Genomic DNA, 27,831 nt, shown 5'->3' on the forward strand with positions numbered 1-27,831 from the left:
GTGTCATTTTGCTAAATGTCTCGCAAAAAGTTGTAGCCATCTCTTATGTGCTTTAAGTCTCACAAACTTTAATTGCATATTGATATTAAAATGCATCACCCATATCCTAGAAGTAAACTAGACATATTTACAATGACACCACAGACTGTTTGGAGACACACTCACCGGGGTTCAACCAAAGAAGTGTTCTATCAGTGTAATACACCTCTTTCAGCACAGACATTATTTGCTTACAGGATAAATAAATAAAAGACAGCAGTTTTAACTAAAGACCAATTGGTTGACTTAGGTCATGATGGACAGATGGCTGAAGTCAGTGGCAGTGCTGTAAAGTTCGAAAGAAATATTCACTGGAGTCCCTATTAAGACTTTTAAATTCGTGATTACTTTAAATTTTGCACCAGGGGGCCACTTCAAAGAAATGTTTATGCCTCAGTGGTTTGATAATGAAGTTATTGATTACTGTGAGTGAAGTCACTGGTGAAACCTATGTTTTTTTTGTCTCTATTACCTAGGCCTACTGAATAGGTTGAATTATTTCATAGGATTGTGTGTTACTTATTTACAGCAAAACATTATGTACACATGTAAGCAGTTCATTTTAAATAAAAAAGTGTGATTATGATAAAGTGCTCAACTTGTTTTTTTCTTGTTTTTCTCAGTGTGTGTGTCTTTTGTCTCACAATAATTACCCTGAAACATGTCCCTTTATTTCTTCTAGCCTTATTCTAATCATAAATTGTGATCACTAACACATTAAAGTAATAAATTGCATCATTCATAATTTGTGAGGTTCAGTTTTACACTGATATTTTTTCTCATTTAAAATCACCTTAAATGTGTGGTTGACATTTACAGAAGGGACCAGAATATTTTGCCTGTAGTCCCTCCTTTAATGATATTACCCAATAAGAGTTTACATGAACTAGTAAAGCTAGCTACCAGTTAAGTTGGCCTACCATGTCATGTCTTGACGTTCGTTCTACAGCCTCGTGATATTGGTAAACCTAACATGACGCTGCGGTCTCGCGTTTGACAAGCATTAATTTTGACCAATTGAAAACCGAGCTTTTTCCAGCTCCGCCAATAGGATTATCAGGATTCCCTACAGGGGTGGTCTTTCTGAGAAACAGTGCGTATCGGGTTAGGTTGTTAGAAAGTTAATGGCTGGGGGAAAGAGATCCTCCTCAACCCTCGCTTCGGGAGAGTTTCTGGATTCCCTGAAGTAAAACACGCAAATATCCTAAAAGAAGGAGCCTGAACGGACGTTTAAGTAAACAGCTAGCTCGTTAACACACGTATTGTGAACATAAGTATGCAGGATGCAGTAGCCGGGACGGCAATGCTGACGGACGGCTTCGAGGACGAGATTGACTCGGTGACTCCTCGCTCCCCAGTGGCAGGGATGGGGGTAGGAGCGACACCAGGAGGAGTCGGACTAGGGGGCATTGGTATCGGTGTAGGTGGAAAGAAAGTACGTTTGTACGGCGAACCAGGCGGCCCTGCAGCAGAAAGACTGGATTTCAAACTAGCGGCCGCGGCCGTCCTCTCCTCAGGTCCAGGATCCGGCAGCGACGAAGACGAGGTTTCAGAGGTAGCTACGCTAAGCTAAGCTAGTTAGCTAAGCCTAACCAGAGTGCTAGGCAACATTCCTCTCCTAGCGCGAGCTGCCTGCTAGCTAGCGAGTTAGCACACAGTTGGCAACCACCCCCTCCCAGGCCGCTGAAATTACGTAAAATAAACCAGCACTTTAAGCGAATAACACCTCTTGTCAGTCCAGATGCCTATGGAGTGTTGTGATGTCGATACTGTTTGGTGAGACACAAGCAGTTGTTCACGCTAAGAGGCTGAAATGTTTTATTTATGCAGCGCAGGCTGTGACCACGGCCTAGTTCGGGTGGAAGCGTAGACGGCCTCGTTCGGTGCTGTCGTCTCGCAACACCCATCACAAGTTTGCAGCTCTTCCAACAGCTTTCCAGCCACAGCAAATGGAAGATGCCCGTAAACCCACGGACGTAAACGGCCATCTAACTATCTGCCATTTCGTAGTTGTGGTGCAATTACGTCACTTTTCCAAATCATGTAAATTAACTCCGATCGCCTCTCGGCTAACTTTTCGATACGTTTAGATTATGCTTTTCCTCGCGGAACTACTCGAATTTTCGACAGTCGGTGTTGACAAATAAGCTAGTTGGGGTTTTTTTTTTGTTTTTTTTTTTTTAACATCCTTCGTCTCTGTCGGTCAAATAGCCACCACCACTGTGTCAACTTCATTTGCGTTGTCACAATTGAGAACAGCTAGAGTTCATGTTGAGAGGTGTCCAACTTTCCATGTGCTGGCAGGCTCACACGGGGACAGGTGTGATGGCATCTCCACCTCAACTAAACACGCTTTAGACATGTTTTGTATCGGCTCAGATCGGTGTATGGGTTAAAGCAAATATTTGTCTCCACGACACGAATATGATACGCCACCCAAAACTACCTTCTTAGATAACAGTGTGACAGAACCAGCTGTTAGGGGATTTTAACTCAATAATCAAAAAGTTAATAGACTCGGTAAATGTCATGTCATAACCAAACCGTATTTTTACTGCATGTCTTGTCTAATGTGAGCTGTCAGTTATACTATTGTCATGTAATTGAGTTAAACATATCCTTTGACTGCAGCAGACACAGGCTGGAACATGTCAGACTGCTACATGGCTAATACATGATTTTCACAAACCTATTAAAGGTCTTAGTTCAATGACATTTTCATGGTAATATTCATAGTTCTCCAAAAGGTGATGCAGTATTTACTGTAAGAAACACTGTCATCAAGGAGTTATGGGTGTGGAGAGAACTGGCGCTGCGGAGCAATGCACAATACCTGTTGAGCTGTCTCTATTATACTTCACTAATATCTGACCAGAGGGCTATCTGTCTGAAACATACTACAGCCATGCCAGTTAAACAAGTATGGCTGTCAGCTGATACCAGTGTCAATATAGCCTAGCCATTTCTGTCTGAGCATCAGCTGTGTAGTAGCAGTGGAAGAAAATATCAAGTTTGACAATTGCATCTCGAGGCAGTTTAATTGAATCAAATTGCAGATGTACGGCCTCCGTGTCATGTTTCTCCCTTCACTCAGCCTACTATAGAAGTCTGAAAGGGTGCGTTTGTTGTTGTGTTTTTACTCCAGCAGAGAACTCACTGCTCTGGGCAGTAGCTAAAATCTGAGCCCCAGGATTAAGCAGATGCCATTCGAGGCCTTTCCAGCTCTCTGGATACCAACACTCTGGCAACTGTAGTTCATTAATAGTGAAGACTGATGCCCATTGTTGGTTATAAAGGCCCTCGTAGAACTACAGCCCCCATGGGTTGTTGTGCTCTGTGTTCCTATCGTATAGCTGAATTCCTCCACATTGCTGAATGCTGACACTCTCCCAACACTGAGCCAGGCCCTGAAAGCCTGCTGCAGCTTATGGATGGACACAGAGATTGTTACTTTCCCAGTTTTTGTCAAAGGTTGTTTGGCATATTTTGAATGACAATAATTTGCGATTTCTTCTAAATCTTTTTAATTATTTCAAAATCTCACCTTCAAGGTAGACTGTTTTCCCAAGTTAGCTGTGTGTCATATGATATTGTCATATTTGTCATTCTCAGTATAGCTAATGTTTATTCCTGACCTACTACACAAGATTAATGATTGACTTAAAATGTCATGAAGAACAATGTTTGGAACAGTTTAATCACTTGCATGGAATTGTATGAATCCGTCATTGGTGTCTGTGATATATTGATGTTTTGTAAATAGGGGTCAAATCTAGATGCAAACCAAAAAACTTTTTTCCAGAAGACGATTTAATCTAAGGAGAAGGATCTGATAATATGTCATGAGGAATCTCCACAACTATCTGTGGTACAACTTTGAAGTTAATTTGAAGATACAGTGTGCAATTCAAACATTAACAAGTTCCACCACTAAAATGTCAAAAACAGGACAGTCAGCTGTTACTCTTAAACTCACTAAATATAAACAAGTCAGATAATCTATTTAAGGGTAGGTTGTGTTTGTTTATATCAATATTTTGTTTGTAATATGTTTAATATTGTTTACCTTGGTAATGTTTACAAGGAGAGGACTAAAACAGGCTGCTATTCTTAATTGTAATCAGATGAAAAACATGTCATTATTAATTTGTAATCTCTAAACTCTAGTCTTCAGTATCGTGTGTATAGCTGTAATTTATATGGCAAAAAATATTGATGGGGGTTTTTGTAACATTGACAAAAACAGTAATTGACAGTGCAGCTACACTTAGAAGGAAATAAAGCATTGTTATCATAGTACATTTGTTCATTATGTTGACTCACTTGGGGATTTTTGGAATAATAAAATGTTTGTAATACACACTGTAATACTTGATAGCCGACAGGGCAAAAGCTCAGGTATGAGACTGTGGTGCTGTACTTGGGCAGCTGACTCTCAGCTGAATCTCTCCATGTGTGCAGGGGTTTTAATTCCTGGCCGTAGCACTTCCTGTGCTTTGACTCTCTTATCCCTGCGCTCCTTTTTGTTTTCCCTCCGTTGAAAGAAACCGTAAATAAACAAGGGCAGCATGCCTAGTCTTTTTATAGGTGGTTTGTTTGTGTGTGCTGGGCCACTTCTACACAGAAAAATGGAAATGTGGTATTAATATATTGATGATTTATTTAGAAACATAATGCAAATATTGTCACACTTTCTGTTATTCTGTTTGTGCTATTTAACAAAGACTGGTCAAGACTTGATGTGAAATACATTCTTCCTATTTTACCCTCCTCTCTGTTACTTCAAGGTGGAGTCGTTCATTTTGGACCAGGAGGACCTTGATAACCCCATCATGAAGACAGCGTCAGAGTTGCTTTTGTCCAGCGCCACAGATGGAGTAGATTTGAGGACAGTTGATCCAGAGACACAGGCCCGACTCGAAGCTCTACTGGAAGCTGCAGGTACGACTGCTTCCGCTGAACTTAATTCAGCTTAAGACCTGACAGATGTTCATTTCTAGTTGACTACTACTTCATTGGCCACACCTATTTTGCTCTAACCAGTCTTAATTGGTGCTTTAACATATGGCAACTTTGAATAAGTAAAACCACGTCTTTCTGCCTCAGTTTCCCCCCTTCCCTTCTAAATCCCTACAAAAGTTGAAGTCTTAGCTTATATAAGTCCTGTGGCTGAAACTACAATAAAGAGAACCTGCCGGTTCTGCAAAGTGTCATTTCAGCACATAGTTTTAAAGTGGTTTTGATAAATTAGTTTGATTAGAACTTGTAATCGAGGTGTAAGAAGGTCTGTGTAGATTAATTCATTAGGGCTGGGTGTCCTGGCCTCGTTTGGGCTTATGAACATTACCGGGCAGATTAACGCTGCAACACGCTTGAGCCTCCACAGCATGCAGAGAGCCCATGTTGAACGGCTAATGGCTAATCTCGTTCTATTCCCCTTTCTCCCTGACTAGTTGGAACAGAAGAGGTGGCAGCTTACAGTATCCGTTTGCTTAAGATCTGTTACAGCTTGCATTATAATACCTTTAATGTATCCTGATATTGATTTGTAAAGTATTCTATAGAATTTTTGTGTAGTATTAGCGGAGAGAGGAGTATAGATTGTGATGGTTGTGGCAGGAAAATTTGAACAGCCTCTCTTTATTATTTGCATGAACAAAGTAGCCAAGTATCAGGCCTGTCAAAACCATCACCTCAATTTGTATAATAAGGTGGTGTAGTTTGAGCTTATTTTATTGTTTCCAAAACATACTAAGCCCCCTAAATTGGGGGACTATGTATGAGAATGGCTACAATTCCCCCACATTGCAATTCTTAAGCGAACACCTTCAAATTAAAGCTGATTTATGTCACTTTAACCTCATTGTTTCTTTTACAAACCTTTGCGCTGGAGTACAGAGCCAAATAACAAAAAATGTGACATTGTCCTGCTTCATACTAACAGTTTCTGAACTTAAGCATTTTTTTCTGGGGGAGGGGGGGATCAAGAGTGGTTGGCTCGAGTTTCGAGGCCAAAATTTGAGTGCCACTCTTTACTTTGCAGATCTGTAAAAACAATGTATAGCGGGGTCCTTATACAAAATATTACAGGAAACCATTAAAATAAAGGTGTGATGCTTCCTATATTTTACTATGTATAGATAGTGTTAGACACTTTCTCAATCGAATTGTCTTTTTTAGTTTGAATCTAGGTCTGAGTGTGCAATGTGCAGCTGTGTGATGTAGGGGAATGTACAGATCGGGTCAGATTTGGTGTCAGCAGATAGTCAATATTGCAAGCCTCAGTAGTAATTTTATTAACATTTGTGACAATTCTGTGGTCATGTTGCTTTCTGCAGCATTTGGACAGGTGTACAGTGTGATTTAATAATCACAGTCCTACTTCCATCACAGTTTACATGCAAGGTACACGCCTTGAATGAGGGCGACGTGATACACATTTCTGCTGACTGCAGAAAGTGGCAGAAATTATCAACAGCTGTTCATTGCACTGCAAAAGGTAGCTATGTGCCTTTTTAAGGAGAGGAAGACTATTAGAAACAATACAGTTATGACAACATTATGAAATACATTGGATATGTTTATAAGGCAGCAAGGGTTAAAACGATGCATTTTAGGAAGTATCATTGAATGTAAACAAAACTGGGTATGATAATTAGTAAGAAAATATTTAAGTCCTATTTTTTGTTGTATTTTGGCAGGTGGCTCTTCTGTCAAACCATAAGTTAGCACACCAATCACACTTAAATTAATTCTCCCAAACAAGTGTCAGTATTCTCATCTTTTAAATGGCTCCTCTCAGGGCACAGTGACCAGACACCATGCAGCAGAGACACTTGAATTTACAATGCAGGGCAGGTTTATTTATATCAGACCTTGTAAACTTGAACACTTCAAAGTACTGTACTTGGGTGGATACAGATGCATTAAGCAACATTTAAACAACAGTTTAAGGGATAAGAAAACACTTAAACAAAATGAAATGTAATAAACACAAAAGAATAAACAACAGTTTAAGGGATAAGAAAACACTTAAACAAAATGAAATGTAATAAACACAAAAGAATAAACAAAAATAATTGAGTAATAAATGGCCTCAAGAGTAGTGGACAAAAATAATTTATCGGAATGAGAGTTCTCAAGTTGACTAATGCACATTTCATTCAACACTAGGTAGCATTTTTAAGATCTATGGCTCTGAACTATAGCTAAACTGTAAAGCCTGTACAGCAGCTAAATAGTGGCCAATTCATTATCTGGTTGTGAGCAGTAAAAGTCACTGAGAGGCATTTCTTGTCTTTAGTAAGGTTATGTGTTTCCTTTACTGGCAACAAAACACAAGGTAAACAGGGCTTGTGGACTTCCCATATTCCGACTAAGTCCCGTATAAAACACCAGAAGCTGCCTACATATGAACTTTCTGTATTTTATAAGCTGTCGGGTACATCTATTGAAAGCTTTATCTCAGACAAATAGTTTTGGCATTAGAGTTATCATTAACCAATTTTACAGACATGAATTATGCTTCAATTAATGTGTTATGCATCATAGTCTTGTTTAATTTGTTGTTTAATTTTTTGCATTTGTAAGAAAGGTCATCATGTGAACTGAGGGCTAAGTGGTGTTACAAATAACAGCTCGCTGCTGTAGAAAAAAATCTGCTGTAGTCTAATGCACATCTTTGTGGATAGTACCATGAATATCAGAAATATAATGATCATACATTAGGTAATATGAATACAACAACCGACTTAATCTGGTTTTTCGTGTTAATCGTGATGCGACTTGTATGTCAATTTCTTATCAGGTGCCAGAGTAGTGTGAATGCCAGTTGTGTGTTCTGAACAAGCATTTGGTACATACACCTGCCCTGACACTTTATTTTAGTAGTTAGAAGATTGTGTTGTCTGTGTAAACATGTCAGAGTTTTCGGGGGAGCGGTGCAGGAACAGGTGCTTATGGGTAAACATGCTTAACATCCCTTTCATCTTGGATTTGGATTGGATTCCATGGATCCAAACACATTTGTGCTGTGCTTTAAAAGCCCAAGGCAGGTTTCAGGGGTTAAGGACACTTGTATGTGGCTATTTCAAAAGCATCAAAGCCTTGGTGCTAGTATGCTGTGCTAGCATGCTGTTAAAAATTTCACAGAAAAACATACAAATTATCTTTATTCCTGCCTTGTGGGCTATTGGCTACACCTGAAAGTTGGTTTACAGATTCAGAAGTTGATCCGTTAATGTTAAAATAACAGACGGCAACTGCTTTCGTTCCGAAATTCAATGAGGTTAAATGTTGACTTGCTTGCAATTTTGCGTTGGCTCTTCTCAAACAAACACTGGCTGAAATTTTAATTAGCGACTTGGATAAAAATGTTTATTCAGATTGCATACTGTGTTGGTGGTACAGTGGGTGTAGGCAGTTCAGTGGCTAGCCAGTAACTTGTTTCAGTTGAAACCAAAATATCTTCGAGTGCTCCAAGTCACAGCCTTAACCCCAGTGAGAGCTCAGTGTCCATTTTGAGAGTTAAACCTAAATAGGTGAGTCTGTGTTTGTTTAAAATATGTAAAATACAGTGTTCACAGCTGTAGACATGGCTATTGTGTTAGACATGTACAAATAGGTCTTCCAAAAGAGGGTTAGGAAAAATCATCAGCTGGCTTCTTTTGTTTTCTTCTGAGTTACTTACAGTGCGTCTAACCCAGATGTGTGTTCAGTCTGTTTTGGTTCAGTGAACTTGCATTCTCAGAGATAAACACGATACAGTAAAACATTAATGATCAACTTCCTTGGCCTCTTGTTTCTTTCTGTCTTGGGGGACCATTGCAAAATCCCTCCTGAGAGCTGTACTAAGTTTAGCTCGAGTCTCAGGCCTAGTGGTGCAAACACAGGAGGACCACAAGGACTGGAGCTCACTTCTGTCTGGCTAATGGATGGGTTGAGGCTGAGGCTGAAAAGTTCAAAGCCGACACTTTTTCCTTCTCTCTCTCCTTCTTGCTTCATTTGTACACATATCTTTAAACCCTAAGCCTCCACACTCAGCCCAGACACTTGAATTGTTTCATTGGTTGGGAAATGGTCCTTGTTCTGTCTTCTGAAAGAGATCTTTTAATGTAGGTCATTAGTAAAAGTTGTTTTTATGCCTCCACTGCTGCAACATCAGTGAACACAATGTCTCAGAAACACCTGAAGGGATTTTCATCAAATTTGGCATGAACATCCACTTGGACTCAAGAATGAACTGATTAGATTTTGGTGGTCAAAGGTCACTGTTACCTTAAAACATGTTTTTGGCCATAACCCAAAAATTTCACACAAATGTCTTAATAGGATAAAATGATGAAGCGATAACATGTTGCGTCCAAAGGGGTCAAAGGTCAATGTGACATCATAATGTTCTGCAAAAACACTTTTCTGGCCATTATTCAAGATCATGACTCAGGCACAGAGGAGGGGAGATTGTGACCAAATTTCACATTTGGTCGGATACTGAACTGGTGACACTCAATTTTGGGCGCCCACCTTGAAACCGTGGTGATTGTAGCAATCTTCTGTCCTGCCAAAGTGTTTAAAGTACCTACGTTTTAGAGTTTGTAGCTTCTATCAGAATCCGCGTGACTGGCTAAACGTGTGACAACATACAAAGAATTTGAAAGTTTGCTGTTTTTCCTCAATGAACGTACACACTAATGGACACACAGCAGTAGTCCAAAACAAGCTCATTGGTTTAGCTGATATTGAGCTTCAGGTGATTGTCGTTACAATATGTGACAAAGCTATCAGTCCTCTGCACTCCTATAAAAATAGCCCCTATGTGAAGACAGTGTGTTTTTTACTGGAAGTTATTCACTGGAATCATACACATCGATATTGTGATAACTTTCATTTCAGCAAAAAAAACATTTTCATGACATTCGTCAGAGTCTTCACTACGTATATTGAATTAGTCTGGACAGACAAATATGTAAAGTGCGACTTCACTGGTTAGTGCCGGTATACATCCCCGTGGCGGTAAATCCGCATATTTCCGCATATTTGCTCTTTTCCCTCTTGTTCCCCTCTTTGGCTTTTCTCCTCTATCATGACAAACACACGTAGACAAACACATTCTTGTCTCATATGAGATTTTGTTTTTCTCCCAGCTGTGCTTTTCTTTCTCACTGACCACTGTCTCCAGGTTCTGTTTCTCTCACATTCACTGCCTCTTACCCATCTATAATTCACACAGGATGAGACCTTTTCCTTTTCCACCATTAACAGCTTGAAGCAATGTCTACTAGCATATACAGCTAACATTACCTCCCTCATTGTAGTCATTCTAGTTCTGGTCACAGATCTGTTAACAGGACATCCCTATCATAGCCCAGCAGACATTGTTGTGTACCGTATGACACAGTCATTGGTAAAATTTTAGGAATGAAGAATCGTAGATGGTGTACTGAAAGTAGTGAAAAAAGATATTAAGCCATATTAACAAATGCTTGTGTGTGTTTTCTGTGTGTGATTTTTGTTTTTTTGTTCTGTTTTTTTCCCCCTTTTTCCTCTTTGTGTATGCTGCTACTAACCCTGGATTTGGATTGGCTGGACTGGACTTGCTTCTTCATCTGGTCTGGTGTGGTTGTGCTCCCCTGTGGTTTGCCTTGCCCTATGCACCTCTCGCCTTTTGGTGTTCGGCAGGCATCGGTAAACTGTCCACTGCCGATGGTAAAGCTTTTGCAGACCCCGAGGTGCTACGGCGACTGACGTCATCTGTGAGTTGTGCCCTGGACGAAGCTGCAGCAGCCCTGACCCGCATGAGAGCTGAAAACACACTCAACGCCGGCCAAGCCGACAAGTATGTATCTCGCCCATACTGACACTGGCACATGCCAGTTTATCTTGTACAGTTTCATACAGTTATCAACAAGTTAATACATTTAATTATGTAATGCTTCTCTTTTCTGTCACATCTGAGTTGCCCATACAGTACGTTTGCGTGTGTGTGCATGTTGCTCGTTGGAAGCGATTGCGTAATTGTGAGGCGTATGTGTGCTCACCTGTCACAGTGGCAGTAATTGTAGCAGTCTGGTTATTTTCAGCCGTAGTTTAGCAGAGGCGTGCTCAGACGGGGATGTCAACGCTGTGCGCAAATTGCTGGATGAGGGACGGAGCGTCAACGAACACACAGAAGAAGGGGAGAGCCTGCTGTGCCTCGCCTGCTCGGCCGGCTACTATGAACTTGCACAGGTATGTGAAAGGAAGGTTAGAGTGGGATGTGATAAGCAAAGATAGAATCATGATGTATAATTAATTAATTGTTGTTGACAAGCCTCCATGCACACAAACCTTATTATTTGCATCTTCCATCTTTAGGTTTTGTTGGCCATGCACGCCAATGTAGAGGACCGGGGCATCAAGGGAGACATAACGCCACTTATGGCTGCTGCCAGCGGAGGTTATGTGGACATTGTCAAATTGCTTCTGGTCCACGGGGCAGACGTAAACGCACAGTCCTCCACAGGTAAAACCCCTACTCATTTCTTTAACGTTCTGATTATTTTACTCTTCCCTGTGTTTTACAGTCAGATTAACCTCTAGTCTGTCATCCAGGCAACACAGCTCTGACGTACGCGTGTGCCGGTGGCTTCGTCGATGTGGTGAAGGTGCTGCTGAAAGAGGGTGCTAACATTGAGGACCACAACGAGAACGGACACACACCTCTAATGGAGGCGGCCAGTGCTGGCCACGTAGAGGTGGCCAGGGTACTTTTGGAGTATGGCGCCGGAATCAACACACACTCCAATGAGTTCAAGGAGAGCGCTCTCACACTCGCCTGCTATAAAGGTCAGACTTCAAGTATTGACGCTGTCCTGTTGAGTAACTTATTTAAGTTCTTTGTCGTTAACATGCTCGTTACTCATACTTTAACAGTCAGAAAGGGTTTAGAAAATTAATTATTTGTTTTCTGCAGGTCACCTGGATATGGTGCGTTTTCTGTTGGAGGCTGGAGCAGACCAGGAACATAAAACAGATGAGATGCACACAGCACTGATGGAGGCGTGCATGGTGAGCATCTGACCCAAACCTAAATATTTTCTTCTCAGGGTTCATTTTGGGTTACACTCCCACTCGCAGCTTGTTTCGTATTATTTGTGTACTTTCGTATTAATTTTTTGTAAAATTTAGTTGGGGGAAAAAAGCGAGTTTCTTACAGTTACAAGCACTTCTTACAATTTTTATATCTATATAATATATAATATCATTCCAGAATTTCATTCATTTCTCATGGCTCAGTTTTTTTTTATTTATTTTTTTACATTATATATCTATAGACTACCTTTGTATCCCTGTTAGATTACTATTCAACTTTAAAACCATTTCAAAGTAAGAGTTTCTCTAAGCGAATTAATTACATTAACTGTGACAGTGTGCTGTGTGGCAGCACAACAGCTGTACACCTGTGGTGTCCACGATCAAGCATTTTGGCAGAGCTCTCAGCATAATACACAGTCATGTCCTTGTACACAAAAGTGGGGGGAAAGTTACATATTTCAGAAAGCATAGCTGTTAAATTCAACTATGTCACCGAGACCACTCTAAAAACTGGCATATATTATAAATATTCAAGATAAATAATGTTGGGAAAGAAATAACATGATGTTGATTGTCTTTCCACAATCTTTTATGGACATAATGATGACACTGTTACAGAATTTCAGTAAGAAAAAAATATGAAAATAAAATATTGATTTCTTAAGCGGAAATTAAATTATAGCACATTGTTTTAAAGTGAATATTTTAAGCACCTCAAGGTTCTCGGACTCGTGTTCCCACATATTTATTCAGGTGCTTATCTCTGCATTCTCTGTGTGTCTCGCTGTCCCAGGACGGCCATGTGGAGGTGGCACGGCTGCTGTTGGACAGCGGCGCGCAGGTCAACATGCCAGCAGATTCCTTCGAGTCGCCCCTTACCCTCGCAGCCTGTGGAGGACACGTGGAGCTGGCAGCCTTGCTCATAGAGAGAGGAGCCAACTTAGAGGAGGTGTGTGTAAATAGACAGACACTTTAATATTAACACAAGTTTAAGAAGAAGCAAGTGCAATTCCCATTTTGGAGCTTTCTCTATATATACAAATTATGCTGTAGCTGTAGGATAGGTATGAATTTCACAAATTCTGTAGAGAATGGCCTTCACTTTTTGAATCAGTACTTTACTAGCCCAAATCTTAAAATGTAGATGGAAATTAGAGATTAGATAAGAACATGTTTCCAAAATGGGAATTACATTTGTTGTTGACATTTAAATGACATTTATGAGACCAACTACACTGTTTGTCTCTCAAAAAATGCAAGATAAAACAAATTATCTGTCCATATTTCACTGCTGTTATTTAAAGCTTAATAAAGAAAAAAAAATGCACTCAGTTGGTAGTGAGGTTTGACATTTTCTGTCCTATTGTGTCTGTGTGTCTTGAGACACACAGACACAATAGACTAGCTGATTTCTACACCACAGAATACTCTTGCAGTGAGTCATACTTGCCCCTATGGCTTCTTACCTGCTGATGCTTCCGTTTGTGTCTAGGTCAATGATGAGGGCTACACCCCTCTGATGGAAGCAGCTAGAGAAGGCCATGAGGAGATGGTAGCACTGCTGCTGGCTCAAGGTAAGCAAGCATTGCTCCTGCATCTGAGAAATCAAAGTTTTATGCCAAGTGCCACTCCAGTGAAAAGTGCACACTTGTCTGGATTTGTTAAGCCATGCTTGGTGTAATCTGTGAAAATATACGATCATGGTTTAGGGATTTTAAGTTAATAAATGATGCATGTTTTGCACTTTAGAAGGCGAGACAGTTACTCATCACTAAGCATTCTTGTACTGTTGTCCAGGTGCTAACATCAATGCCCAGACAGAGGAGACCCAGGAGACAGCTTTGACTCTAGCATGCTGCGGAGGTTTCTTAGAAGTGGCTGACTTCCTCATCAAGGCAGGCGCCGACATTGAGTTGGGCTGCTCCACACCTCTAATGGAGGCTGCACAGGAAGGCCATCTGGAGTTGGTCAAATACCTACTGGCTGCAGGTGAGCCAGAGGAGAGAAGGCTTAGCTAAGCTTTGTTGCATTTAAAATGTCCAGTTATACCTCTGTGCTTACAATCCTAATCTCTGTTATTCAGGGGCAAATGTTCACGCCACAACAGCAACAGGTGACACAGCGTTGACATATGCGTGCGAGAATGGACACACTGATGTTGCCGATGTGCTGCTGCAGGCTGGAGCCAACTTGGTACGCCATGATCTTAAATGCCCTTTGTCACCAATGATCGGCCCTTTGTTTTACATAGGTTTAGAAAACAGTCTTTGTGTGCAAATGTTAATCGATCGAACTGAACACAGTCTGTTGTGTGAAGCAGGGTTTTTAGCTTGTAGAACCAGAGCAGCATTATTGTTGAGTCATATTTTTCTGGTCATATATAGCTTGGAACTCTTTTATTTAACTTCTGCACCGCACTAAGATTCAACAAACACATTTTCAACTTTGTCCTCCAGGAGCACGAGTCTGAAGGGGGGCGGACGCCCTTGATGAAGGCAGCGAGGGCAGGACATCTCTGTACAGTGCAGTTCCTTATCAGCAAAGGTGCGAGTTTGACTCTTTGTTCAGAATAACCATGTTAAATATAGTCCCTTTTTTTAAAGCATGAGAGGAAATACGTGACATATCTCATACACTTTGAGTTCATGTGTTTCTTCTTCTCTTGTCCAGGTGCTAATGTGAACAGAGCTACTGCCAACAATGATCACACAGTGGTGTCTCTGGCCTGTGCTGGAGGACATCTGGCTGTGGTGGAGCTGCTGCTGGCACATGGCGCGGATCCTACACACAGACTCAAAGTAATGCACACACTCTGGTTAAAGTTTAAGACCAGTTAGAATATTTATGTTTTTCCATATATGTTAAATAATAACACATCATTGAAACCATGTTTGTTTTTTCTTTGTAGGATGGTTCAACCATGTTGATAGAAGCTGCTAAGGGTGGCCACACCAATGTGGTTTCCTACCTGTTGGACTATCCCAACAACATCCTATCTGTCCCAGCCCCCGACCTCTCCCAGCTCACTCCCCCCTCGCAAGATGCCTCTCAGGTAAATGCAGCAATAAATCACACCTTGTAATGTTCAGGCAGGTCTAATAGTTGTTTTTGATTGCTTGAAACTAACATGTACTCTGTCGTTACAGGTTCCTCGCGTCCCATTCCAAGCTCTCGCCATGGTAGTGCCCCCTCAGGAGCCTGACCGTGCCCCGTCAAACATCGCCACACCCCCACCCGTCTCCAGCAAAGGTAATCAGTGCTACAAAGTTGAAGACTTTATCTAGCATTTGAGCTCTTGTCTTCCTAATTTTGTAGTATTCTGTTGTTAACTCATCCTAATCTTCAATCTCTTTTGTTTAAATCCAGGCGTGTCCAAACAGAGACAGGCAGCCCTCCAGCCCGGTGTCCCCAGCTCAGTGGGCCGAGGGCCTGAAGCAGAGCCCCTGCCGCCCTTCCACTTGTGCCAGCCTCTCGAGTGCATTGTGGAGGAGACGGAGGGAAAGCTCAATGAGCTTGGCCAGAGAATCAGCGCTATCGAGAAGGCCCAGCTTCAGTCACTAGAGCTCATTCAGGGGGAGCCGCTCACCAAAGACAAGATTGAGGAGCTGAAGAAAAGCAGAGAGGAGCAGGTATAATAAGTCATTCATTTAAGATCTGATCTCAACTTGAATCTTCTCAAGATTTAAGAAAGATAGACATGACCTTACAAGCAAATCCACTCTTAAATGTTATTTAACATGCGTAGCGGCGTATCAGAAGTTAGTCAAATAAGGATGTGGCCGTTGTCCACTTAGGTGCAGAAGAAGAAGAAAATCTTGAAGGAGCTGCAGAAGGTGGAGCGCCAGCTGCAGCTGAAAACGCAGCAACAGTTCACCAAAGAGTATATGGAGGCGAAGGGTTTAAAAGAGGAGCAGGAGCCAGGACAAAGCCAGGGCCCAGGCCCGGGGCCTGGAAGTACGACGGCTGCTTCGGGGCCTCTTCCCGCCACACCAGGTGCCCTAGTACACACTGGCTCCGACACGGACGAAGAGGCCATCAAGGATGGGGAGCAAGAGGAACAGCCAGGAGAGGAAGGGGAAGAGGTGAGGCTGTTTTAATTTTATATTATTGTGACTCCTTACACTGTTTACTGACCGCAGAGATTTAAGGTGTTTATACTTTTTCAGGAGGAGGAAGATGATGATGAAGAGGAGGGTTCGGAGGAAGATGGGGATGGAGAAGAGGACGATTACCCCAAGCTTCCTCAGGTGGGCACAATCCTCTACAGGGATGGGCCACAGCAGCCTCCTCTGCCCCCTTCGCCACAGGCCCAGCCCCAGCCTCCTCCTCCGCCTCTTCAGGCTGCCTTCGTCCCCATCCAACCCCTGCCCGACTACAACCCTGCAGACTACCCGGGAAGCACCAGCCCAGAGCTGCAGAGGGTACTGGTAGGGCAGCAGATGCTGGGCCAACAGCAGCAGGGTCAACAGTTGGCTGGGTTAGGCCCAGGAATGATACCTCAGCAGGCCCCAGATGGGCTCATGGTAGCTACACCTGCACAGACGCTCACAGACACGCTGGATGACATCATGGCAGGTAAGTGCATTGACTCTCATTGGGTGCAAGTGTCTGCTCAATCCCTCGTGTATGTTCAAATAACTATTTTTATATATCAAATAACTAAATTTTTTTTTTCTCCTGCAGCTGTGAGCAGCCGCGTGCCCATGCTGAACACTACAACCTCACCCACACCCCTGTCCCAGCCACCAACACAGATGCCCGCAAACATCGCTTCGCCCCCTTCGGTCCTGCCCCTCTACCCTTCTGTCGACATAGATGCACATGTAAGACACAGGGCCAGTTTTACATGACATAATTCTCAAAAAAAGACATGTCTGTACAAAGTTAGTTACTTTTTGTTCTCTTCACAGACGGAGAGTAACCATGACACAGCGCTGACGCTGGCCTGTGCAGGAGGACATGAGGAGCTTGTGTCTGTCCTTATTGCACGGGGAGCCAACATTGAGCACCGGGACAAAAAAGGTACAACTTCTAAACATTAGTGAGATATGAAATGAGTTGATAATAGATGTTTCATATATTAAGTAACCCTTATATTCCCTCTTTTCTCCACAGGCTTTACTCCTCTGATCCTTGCTGCCACTGCTGGCCACGTAGGAGTGGTTGAGGTGCTCCTGGACAAAGGGGGTGACATTGAGGCTCAGTCAGAGAGAACCAAAGACACGCCCCTCTCCCTGGCCTGCTCTGGGGGACGTCAGGAGGTAAACACATTGTCTTTCAGTTTACCTTCACAATATTGACATTCCTGCTCATGATTTTCATCGTTTTACTATGCTGTGTAATCATCACTTGTGCCGGTCAGGTGGTTGAGCTGCTGCTGCTTCGGGGAGCCAATAAGGAACACCGCAATGTTTCCGACTACACGCCTCTTAGCCTGGCTGCTTCTGGGGGTTACGTCAACATCATCAAGATACTCCTCAATGCTGGGGCTGAAATAAACTCCAGGTGAGCGCTAGGAACCTTAGTATCACTTTGGCCCCTTGGAAGGAGTGAAACATGTCTTCCAATGTTAGGTTTAGTATTTCGTTAATCTGATTGTGACATTTATTAGTTCCTGAAAGTGAATGAGGACGTACTATGGAGACACTTAAGTTTTTTAAATCAGAAGGTGCCAGAAATCTCCATTAAATGTTTGTAGCCACACCCAAAAGTAAAACCATGATCACATGATTACCTCTGTTTATAAATAAGGAATGAGGATACAGTAATACCACTTTTGCTCATATATGGGTTTTTTATTGTGGGTATGACTGGCAAAGATAAGTGTGTTCCTTTTTGTGTGCAACATCATGAATGCCAGGGAAAACAGCAAACAGTAGAAAGCAGCATGGAGGCCACCAACAATGTTACCTTGGTTACTTTTTAAAATATCTTTTACTTCAGTCTCTCTTCAAACTCAGTGGTGACTAAACAATGTTTGAGAGCTACTTTAACAGAAATGCATGGAAAACTATTTACGCACCAACGTAAGGATCTTTACAGGTGTCATAGCATCACTCCAGAAAAGGGCTGAAAATTAGCACATCGCATATGTCCATCACTGCCAATCAGTGCTTGAGTTGATAATACGTGTTAAGTTACTGAATTGCAGTAAAATTATGATAACTGAAACCAAGACAAATACTCAACAGTTCTCTAAACAATACATTTTTTTCACCAGGACTGGCAGCAAGCTTGGAATCTCTCCTCTGATGCTGGCAGCTATGAATGGTCACGTCCCGGCTGTGAAGCTGTTGCTAGACATGGGCTCGGACATCAACGCCCAGATCGAGACCAACAGAAACACAGCTCTCACCCTTGCGTGCTTCCAGGGGCGGGCTGAGGTCGTCAGTCTGCTGCTCGATCGCAAGGCCAACGTAGAGCATCGTGCTAAGGTGAGCGTCTGGATCACATATACCAAACACACATCGGATTCCAGTTTCCAGATTTGATGAATTAATTTGTGAATATTCTGACTTTGTGCAGACCGGCCTTACTCCTCTCATGGAGGCAGCCTCAGGAGGTTATGCAGAGGTGGGCCGAGTGCTGCTGGACAAAGGTGCCGATGTCAATGCTCCACCTGTGCCCTCATCCAGAGACACTGCCCTCACCATTGCTGCAGACAAAGGCCACTACAAGTTTTGTGAGCTGCTTATCAACAGGTGAGTGCTCGTGGGTGTTCCTGTACTGAACCATGTTCTGGTTTTCTTATAATGAGCTAATCCTCAGTCACTTCAGCTGTTGAGTGAATTAGCTGTTAGGGCTGTGTTGAAGGTTATAATTTTCATGCTGGTTGAGGTGAGATGCTGATGCTGGGTTGGTTTCATTGTTGATGCACAAAGTGTGCTTTTTTCACATTATGTAGAATGCTGGTGAAGTAGTATAAAGTATAAAAAACACATTAACTTTAAAATCAGGTATCGACCATAGATGAGTCCGTTGACTCCTTTCTGTTTTTGCAGGGGTGCCCATATCGATGTACGAAACAAGAAAGGGAACACTCCTCTCTGGCTGGCGGCAAACGGCGGTCATTTTGACGTGGTGCAGCTCTTAGTGCATGCCAGTGCTGATGTGGATGCAGCCGACAACCGCAAGATTACCCCACTCATGGCTGCTTTTCGGAAGGTGCAGACTTCAGACTATCAGAACCATGATTGTCAGTGCGACAGGCGTCTCTTTGGCGAGCCTCTGGTTTCTAACCATTCTGCCTAAAATTTTAGGGTCATGTGAAGGTGGTGCAGTATCTTGTGAAGGAGGTCAACCAATTCCCATCAGATATCGAGTGCATGAGATATATCGCGACCATCGCTGACAAGGTAGGTGTTGCTCTCCTTTTCAGTCACTAGTCAGAACTGGCAGAACTGATGTTGATGTTAGCAGAGCTCTAACTCCAGCTGTTTTCCTGTTGTTGTTGTTGTTGTTGTTGCTGCAGGAGCTGTTGAAGAAGTGCCACCAGTGCATGGAGACCATTGTCAAAGCCAAAGACCAGCAGGCAGCCGAGGCCAACAAGAATGCGAGCATTCTTCTCAAGGAGCTAGACTTGGAGAAGGTAAAGTCACATCCTGTGTCTGTGTTTTGGGAAGTTATCATATTTTGAATATACTGGATAAGGACACACGTTTATTTTTGTATTCCATATCTTTATTGATTTTAAACATGGAACATATTTTTTCAATATTGTTTCAAGTCGGGAGCCATCGGTGTAAATAAAAAACAATTATAGCTGACAAAATGATTAAAAAAAAGTAATGAAAATAAATAGCTTATTTACATACACACATTACACGTATCCATAAATACATATATATATATGCATATATATCAATTGAGAACAAAAAGGGGGGAAAAAAGGAACATTGGGAGTACAGTCTTATTTGGGAAAACGTCAAATTTAAGAAGTAATTTAATCAGGCCTTGATTCCAAAAATGTAAGAAAGGAACCTCCGTATTTATAAAAGATGTATTTTTTTTTTTTTTGTCTGATGGTGTATGCAGGCCTTACAGTCGCTATACAGAAAGAAAGCTTGTTAATCCAGCAACCACTTTTCGACAAACATGTATTTAAAATGACTCTGTGTTGTGTGTGACAGTCCCGGGAGGAGAGCAAGAAGCAGGCCCTGGCTGCTAAACGTGAGAAACGCAAGGAGAAACGCAAGAAGAAGAAGGAGGAGCAGAAGAGGAAGCAGGAGGAAGAGGAGGGGCAGAAAACCAAGGAGGATTTCTCTGAGATGCAGGAGCAGAAGGAGGATTCAGCTGATGGTAACTTTCTATGACTTTTCCTTAAGTTCCTAGAGTTGTCTTATATTTACTACTCTGTTCTACTAGAATTAAGTGGTCTGTAACTGTTCCTGTATTTTCCTCCCCATAGAAACAGATGTTCCTATTGAGCCTCCAAGTGCAACTACCACCACCACCATTGGTATATCTGCCACCTCCACCACTTTCACTACAGCTTTTGGTAAGAAGCGAGCAAGTGTGGCCACTACCCCGAGCACCAATCGTAAGAACAAAAAGAACAAGACCAAGGACTCCTCGCCCAACGAACCCATCATATTACAGGATCCGCAGGTGAGCACTACAGCTTTTATCAATGGTATAGTTTGTCTTTGTTTGATAAGTTAATTTGACTCAAAGTGCCTGTGTATATGTCCTCCCCCTAGGTTGCACTAGCACAGCACAAGGCTGACAAGAACAAGATCCATGGTGAGCCACGGGGTGGGGGTGGGGGAGTGACAGGTGGCAACAGCGATTCTGACCCCTTGGATAGCACCGACTGTGCCAGTGAGAGCAGCAGCAGCGGGGGCAAGAGTCAGGAGCTCAACTACCTCCCTGACCTCACCTCATCCGCCTCCTCCTCCTCCTCCTCTTCCTCCTCCTCTTCCTCAGCCCCCTCCTCAGGAGTGCCTCAGTCCCAGGTCCTCCTGCGCGGCCCAGAGAAGAGACACTGTCCTCAGCCGCAGAGTGACGGCAAGTTGGACAACAAGGTCACAGTCTCCATCTCAAAACCAACGCAAAAGTGAGTCCCTGTTGGAGCAGAGCAAGTTCATCATCTTACACACTAGTTGGCTATCTAGTGAGAACATTTTTTCTTTGGGCACTTTTGTTAAGTATGTTGACATGTATTTTTCCTAAAACTTCTAGCTTATTTCAAAACAGATCATATCTTCATAACCAACCAATTAATCAATTAATTGTGAAAGTAAACAGCAGAATAGTCGATATGAAAATAATTTAGATGCAGCCCTAAATTTGAGCTTTGCCCGTTCTGTCACAGAGCTCCGGACATGATCGACTCCACCTCCAACTCCTTACCCTCTCCATTCAAGACCATGGCTCTTCCCATCACCTCACCCAACAGTAAACTCAGCCTCACGAGCCCCAAGAGAGGCCAGAAGAGAGAAGAAGGTTGGAAGGAGGTGGTCAGAAGGTTAGTGGTTATTTTATGTTGTTTGTTTACATTGCAACCTCTCACAGGGTTTTAAAGTTTTACTTTATGTGCATGATTTGTAAAAGAAAGATGTTTTTTTTTTTTTTTTTATTCGGCACCAAACTTGTTTTTATTTGTGGATGTCAGTTGATGTGAATTATAATCCACAGTTCCCATCTGCCAGAATAGACAGATGAATAATGAAATGTCACTGCTTCCTTTTGAAGATCAAAGAAGCTGTCTGTGCCAGCCTCTGTCGTGTCTCGGATCATGGGCAGAGGAGGCTGCAACATCACAGCCATCCAGGACGTGACGGGAGCTCACATTGACGTAGACAAACAGAAGGACAAGAACGGGGAGAGGATGATCACCATAAGGTAAAAATAATGCCCTCTGGCGGACAGCAAACAGAAATGCAGTTGGAGTGTAACAGTTGGTTAGATGCATTAAGCACGTAAGCCCCTTCTAGATGATGTATTTCACTCACACTTGATTAACCAATGGCCTGCAGCCCTAATGGATGTGATGCATCTTGGTCTACCAATATTGTTATGAATGCACTGATTTATTGGCAGAACATCGGTCTCAGCTGATATTTGGCTTGTTGACTGCTATTGGTCCACCGGCAAATAAGATGATATTCATCGATGACAGTGGCCGATGTTTATCTGTTTTCACATTAACTAATTTTGCATGATTTGTGATATCCCTGCCATCAGTTTGTGAGGTTTTATAAGAACTGAAAAAATCATTGCAATGTGTAAGTAATTGCAGTAGTCTAACAGGGCTCCTGAAGCAGTTACATAAAAAAAAGATAATTTTTTAAAATGTGAAATAAGATTATATAAAGGTTGTTTCACAAATTTATATGGGCAAATGTGTCCTCTTTCAAAGATAGTGTAATGAAGCGCTGAATTACAGTTTTAGTTATTTTTCATAATGAAGATTCTTGTTTTACCTGGCACAAATGGGGCAATAAACAACAAAAAGCATACATATCAGCATTGATATCGGTCTTGATTTTCACAATTGAAGCATCCCTAATTAATTATTATAGTAAAAACTGTCAACCTGCACGTTTGCTATTGCTAGTACAAAGCCCTTGTTTGATTGTGCCCTGGTCTGTCATAAAACTTAATCATAGTGAATTATGTTAATGTGATCACTTTTGATTTGGTATACTTTTTACCACAAGTACTTAGTTTGAATGAAGTGCATTTTGTTGTTTCAGAGGAGGCACGGAGTCTACAAGGTATGCAGTCCAGCTGATCAATGCTCTAATCCAAGACCCAGCCAAAGAGCTCGAAGATCTGATCCCCCGAAATCACATCAGAGCCCCAGGCTCTAAAACAACCTCAGCCTCCTTCCCCAGCACCACAGGGGCCACCAGCGGTTCAACCACTGGGCCAAAAGCCCTGAGCTCGTTGGTCACTCCCACAGGCGTCTCGTTCCAGCCCTCTTCATCCTCGCCTTCATCCTCCTCTCAGGCTGGGGGGAAGATCGGGAAGGGGCTGTCATCAAATGTCAGACAGCCTTTCCCTGTGTCTCTGCCCCTGGCGTACGCCCACCCTCAGCTGGCTCTACTGGCTGCTCAGACCATGCACCAGATCAGGCACCCTCGTCTACCTATGGCCCAGTTTGGTGGCACCTTCTCTCCTGCTGCCAGCACCTGGGGGCCCTTCCCTGTGCGTCCTGTGAGTCCCGGCAGTGCTAACAGCTCCCCAAAACACAACGGAGGAACCAACAGCACTGGAGGCCAGGCCAGACCCAACGCCACCCACAGTGAACACAGCAGCACAGCCAGCTCAGGAGCCTCAGTCACGACCACCAACACCACCACCATCGCTCCTAACACGTCTACAACCGCAGGCTCGCCTCATACCCCGAACCCTACTCCATACAACCCCCAGCCAAGCGTCCCCACTCCTTCCTCTGTCAGAAAACAGCTCTTTGCCCCCGACCCCAAACCTGCTGGTGTCACCACTGTGTCTGTTACTGCCACTGCTACTAGTGGCAGCAATGCAGTACGAGGCACAGGTTCCCCTGCACATCACAGTTCCACTACAGCCACCGCGAACGCCCCTCAGCAGTCAGTCGGACCTATCTCGCAGCCCCCCATCCAACCCCCAGCTAAAACAGAGCCCAGTGTCGTTGCCCCCCCTGGAAAAGACAAGCCCTCTCTATCAGTAGAGAACCAGCCTGTTTCTGTCAGTGAGAGCATCAACTCTGTGGGTTTCACTGCCCCCGCCATGGCTTTACCTCCCAAACCAGAGCCTCGACAGCAGTTACCTCCTCCTCCCTCCTCTGTACCATCCTCAGAGGCTCCACCACCCCTCCTCAACCCCCAGCACAGCTCCCACCTCCCCTCGGCACCTCCTCCTGTCCTCTCACACAATGTTGCACACCCAAACAACACTGTACCCCACTTCTCAGCCCCCGCGCCTAGAGTCTCCCATCGTATGCAGCCACCAGGGCCTTACTATTCCCTTTCTGAGCAGCAGCAGCAACAACAACAGCAGACGCAACAGCAGCAGCAGCAGCAACAACAACAGTCTGTGTTTGTGCCCTTCAATGCTCAGCAAGAGCCCCCGAAACAGACCCAAAACCATACGTCCCAGCCCACAAGTTTGCCTCCACAAGCCCAGAGCCAAGCTCAAGCCCAGGCTCAAGGCTCCCTTCAGGTCTCTGCTAACCTGGGGATGATGAACGGTTCCCAGATGCAGCATGTGGCCAATGCAGGCAAGCCTCAGCAGATACCCCCTAACTTCGGTCCTGCAGGTCTCTTTAACTTCAGCAGCATCTTTGATAACAACAGCCAGGTGAGTTTAAAGAACATTTTAAATTCAAATATTAGACAGACATCTTGTTATATTTTGGCTGTGCTTTTGCAGTGATTTTAAATGGCAACGAGTGAAGTTAAATAGTTGAACAGAATTACAAATGATTAAAGTAAACGGTACAATGTCATGGTTCCAAAATCATTCACACCCAATAATTAAAATTTTGTTATCTATTCTGCTTGCCTTGCAGGTTGGAAACAATCAGGTGTGGGGTGCATGTCATCTGCCAGCTCGATCACCTCCAGAGCAGTCGTACTCAGCCCCACCAGCCTACATGAACATGGGCCAGATTGAGAATATGATACCCCCACCTCCTCCGGACAGCTCAAAAGCCCCTGGCTACCGCTCTGCCTCACAGAGGATGGTCAACAGCCCTATTGGTATGACAGCTTTCAATTTAGTTTATACAAGATCATATAAGCATATTTCCTCTGAGATAAATTATCTGCTTTAGAGAGGAACCTTACTAAAAATCAGCACAAAAATGGGGGTAGTAGCAGTATATATGCAACCAAATATAATGAAATCATAGTCATGTGAGAAAGGTAGCACAATACAAACTGTCTTGACAATGAGGCATTTGACCCTGAAGTTTTAAGGTAGAGTTTGCTTACTCGTGTGCTCAATAATGAGCTGTTGTCTCTTTCGTTGTCTGCACTCACAGCATTGACCAGCTATGCCACCAGTATCTCTGGCAGCCCTGTCTATCTGCACGGTCATACAGCGGTCGGCACACCTTCCTTCAGCAGACAGCACTTTTCCCCTCACCCATGGAGCGCATCCACATCAGGTGCGAGGCTCACGCTTGTTTTTTCATTGATTTTTCAGCCTGGAATTATCTATTTAGACTTAAAAATGTAATTCTGTACTGATCTTTTTATGTGTTGGCTTGTTTTGTCTGTAACCCTCTATAGATCCTTGAATGTCATTTTTACTTGTTTTCTGTTTTTGATTTTGTTCATTAGTTTGCATCTTTAAGGCACTGTGAAAATTAATGTTTTATGACCTTCAGATGTGTGAATCTCATCTGTCCCCTAACAATTTCCTCCTCTTCTCCACCGCCAGGTGAATCTCCTGTCCCGCCTCCCTCCACGGTGTCATCCTCAGCCCTCTCCACCTCAGCTGTGGCCCCTCCACCCCAGCCTAAGCCAGGCAGCTCCTCGCAGCAGGACCGGAAGGTTCCTCCACCCATCGGCACAGAGCGGCTGGCCAGGATCAGGCAGACGGGTTCTGTCAACCCACCTCTGCTCACTACCAGCTACACGGCATCTGTTGGACAGGGAGGCATTTGGTCATTCGGTGTCGGCAGTGCTTCGGGTGAGAGCGAATTTTGTTTTCCTTTTTGTGTTTGTTAGAATTAAGACAAATCTCAGTTGCTGATAATCATTGAAAATTGCTAATCCCCCTGTGTGTCTTGGTACAGAGGCCATGTCTGGTTGGTCCCAGCCCCTGATGAGCAGCCACATGATGCACCCTCAGCTGCAGGCGGAGCAGTCGGCCTTCTCTCAGCACCAGCCCATGGAGCAGGATGACACGGGCATCGCTAACCCTGCTAACAACTACCACCAGCCTCAGCATTTGCCCAACAGTTACATGGACTTCCCAAAGGTAACACAAAGCCACAGCTCCGTATATAATTTAACCCCTCTTCCTCTTATGTACATGTTTAAACAATCATCTGTTATTGTGTGTTTAGGGGATGCCTATGTCAATGTATGGAGGCACCATGCTGCCCCCTCATCCTCCTATGGCAGAGGGGCCAGGGGGACCAATGTACAATGGTTTGCACGCTGGTGACCCTGCATGGAGCCCCATCATCAAAGTGGTCCCAAACAATGCAGATAACTCTGACCCACAACAGCAGGTAATGCCCTCTATTGTGCTGGTTGGAGGTCAGCAGTCAGGCTTGTATCTCAGACAATAGTCTGAAATAATATTTGACTACATCTGTCCTAACATCTGTCCTTTATTGATCCTCTTTCCCCTCAGGTGTGGCCTGGTACCTGGGCACCTCATGTGGGCAATGTGCACCTGAACCACGTCAACTAGACAGCGTCCACAGCAATCAAACGCACACAGCATGACCCACAGCGCAAACATGAAATACCAACTGACGAACATGACCGAATAAGACAAACGAAAAAAGAAAAACGTTCAACATGTAAACTTTAGTAGAGACCTGAGAGTGCAGAGCGGAGGTTGAAGAATTGGAAGTTCTCTTGACACCATTCTTTGATGTGCCTATCTCAAACGAGGAAAGAGGAAATTGGGGCGAGAGCTGTAATCAGTGTCTCGATTGATGCAAACAAACATGCGCGATCACCTGTTTAACAGGATCCATTCTCTGCGTAGTTTAGCGATTTTGACTTAAACCCACATACACCGTTCTTGGGCTGCAGGGGGCTCAACATGAAGTAGCTATTTAAACTTGGCCCAGAACTAGATGATGATTACCTAAAGAGAAAGAGAAATCAGAACCTTTTAGAGTGGTAAATACATGTATAATTGTTTACATACTAAAAAGGGTTAAAATGAGAGTAAATTTCATGTCGTATAGTGGCTCTACTTTATGTAGCCTGTATTAATGTGAAATATTTACCTTAATATTCAATAAAAAGATTGAAAAGTATTTGTGTGCTGTTTTATGAATCATTATTATGTTATTATATTATTATTGACTTATTTTCATGGTTGACTTCAACAGGCATCAAGACATGGCATACTTTTCAACTAATGAAAATATGTCATTTTTGAAAGCCTTTTTGGGCATCATTTCTTTCTTTCGTCCTCTTCACAGCTGGAGTCTTAAAAACCTGCCTTAATGGTTGTAAAGAAGATTTTTAAGATTTCTTTTTTTGTAAATCACAGTATGAATGTTTAGTTTCTTTTTTTCTTTTCTTAACTATTTTAGCTGAGACTTGAGCTAGCCGGAAGGGTTCACTGTCATTCCCAATGATACTTATACAGGGTGCATCTGTTATTTGAATCTGACCTACAAACAAGTTGGAAAGCTAATGGGGCTGATGTATTAAATATACATACATACATTCATATATATATATATGTATCAAATATGAGTATATGCAGTATAGAAAATGAACTGTAAATGCAATCATTTATTGTGCCATCAGAGGCAAAAATACTGTTTTCCAACCCAAAATACATCATCACCACCTATCGGAGTCGATGATGGCTGCAACACTGAACTCTCCTCAATACTGCCACTCAGTGGTGATAGTGGGGATCTTATTAAAAGTAGAAAGACTAGCAAACATTACATTTTTATTCAACATTTTTGACAGGGTTAAGTGGTCATGATCAAACCTAATCTGCTTTTGGATGTCATAGATTGGAGTGCCAAAGATTGATTATTTTCTAGGACCATATCATTTAGATAGTCTGACAATGCTTGTC

General features: G+C 43.1%; 1 protein-coding gene across 5 annotated transcripts; it reads left to right on the forward strand.

Annotated features, from left to right (window-relative positions):
- Window positions 1–1,165: 1,165 nt before the first annotated feature.
- Window positions 1,166–27,046, forward strand: ankhd1 (ankyrin repeat and KH domain containing 1). 5 transcript variants are annotated; one of them, XM_073487608.1, is made up of 39 exons: window positions 1,166–1,594; window positions 4,827–4,980; window positions 10,717–10,873; window positions 11,103–11,265; window positions 11,392–11,539; window positions 11,629–11,862; window positions 11,990–12,084; window positions 12,905–13,060; window positions 13,604–13,685; window positions 13,909–14,100; window positions 14,195–14,304; window positions 14,568–14,655; window positions 14,782–14,909; window positions 15,020–15,163; window positions 15,258–15,360; window positions 15,478–15,740; window positions 15,906–16,193; window positions 16,278–16,686; window positions 16,795–16,934; window positions 17,022–17,133; window positions 17,227–17,372; window positions 17,474–17,616; window positions 18,332–18,545; window positions 18,637–18,812; window positions 19,113–19,275; window positions 19,371–19,466; window positions 19,583–19,699; window positions 20,241–20,409; window positions 20,519–20,718; window positions 20,811–21,166; window positions 21,425–21,577; window positions 21,805–21,954; window positions 22,809–24,396; window positions 24,608–24,797; window positions 25,082–25,207; window positions 25,483–25,734; window positions 25,841–26,025; window positions 26,114–26,281; window positions 26,407–27,046. In XM_073487608.1, the coding sequence occupies exons 1-39, from the start codon at window positions 1,316–1,318 to the stop codon at window positions 26,464–26,466; spliced, it is 8,097 nt and encodes a 2,698-aa protein (XP_073343709.1). In that variant the 5' UTR covers window positions 1,166–1,315; the 3' UTR covers window positions 26,467–27,046. The 5 variants fall into 5 exon arrangements, with proteins under 5 accessions (XP_073343709.1, XP_073343708.1, XP_073343710.1 ...); XM_073487607.1 differs by having other exon boundaries at window positions 11,990–12,082; window positions 12,897–13,060; XM_073487609.1 differs by having other exon boundaries at window positions 11,990–12,082; window positions 12,897–13,060; window positions 15,912–16,193.
- The last annotated feature ends 785 nt before the right edge of the window (window positions 27,047–27,831 follow it).

Source organism: Pagrus major, chromosome 18, assembly GCF_040436345.1.
Source record: "Pagrus major chromosome 18, Pma_NU_1.0".
In the NCBI taxonomy this organism is placed as follows: Eukaryota; Metazoa; Chordata; class Actinopteri; order Spariformes; family Sparidae; genus Pagrus; species Pagrus major.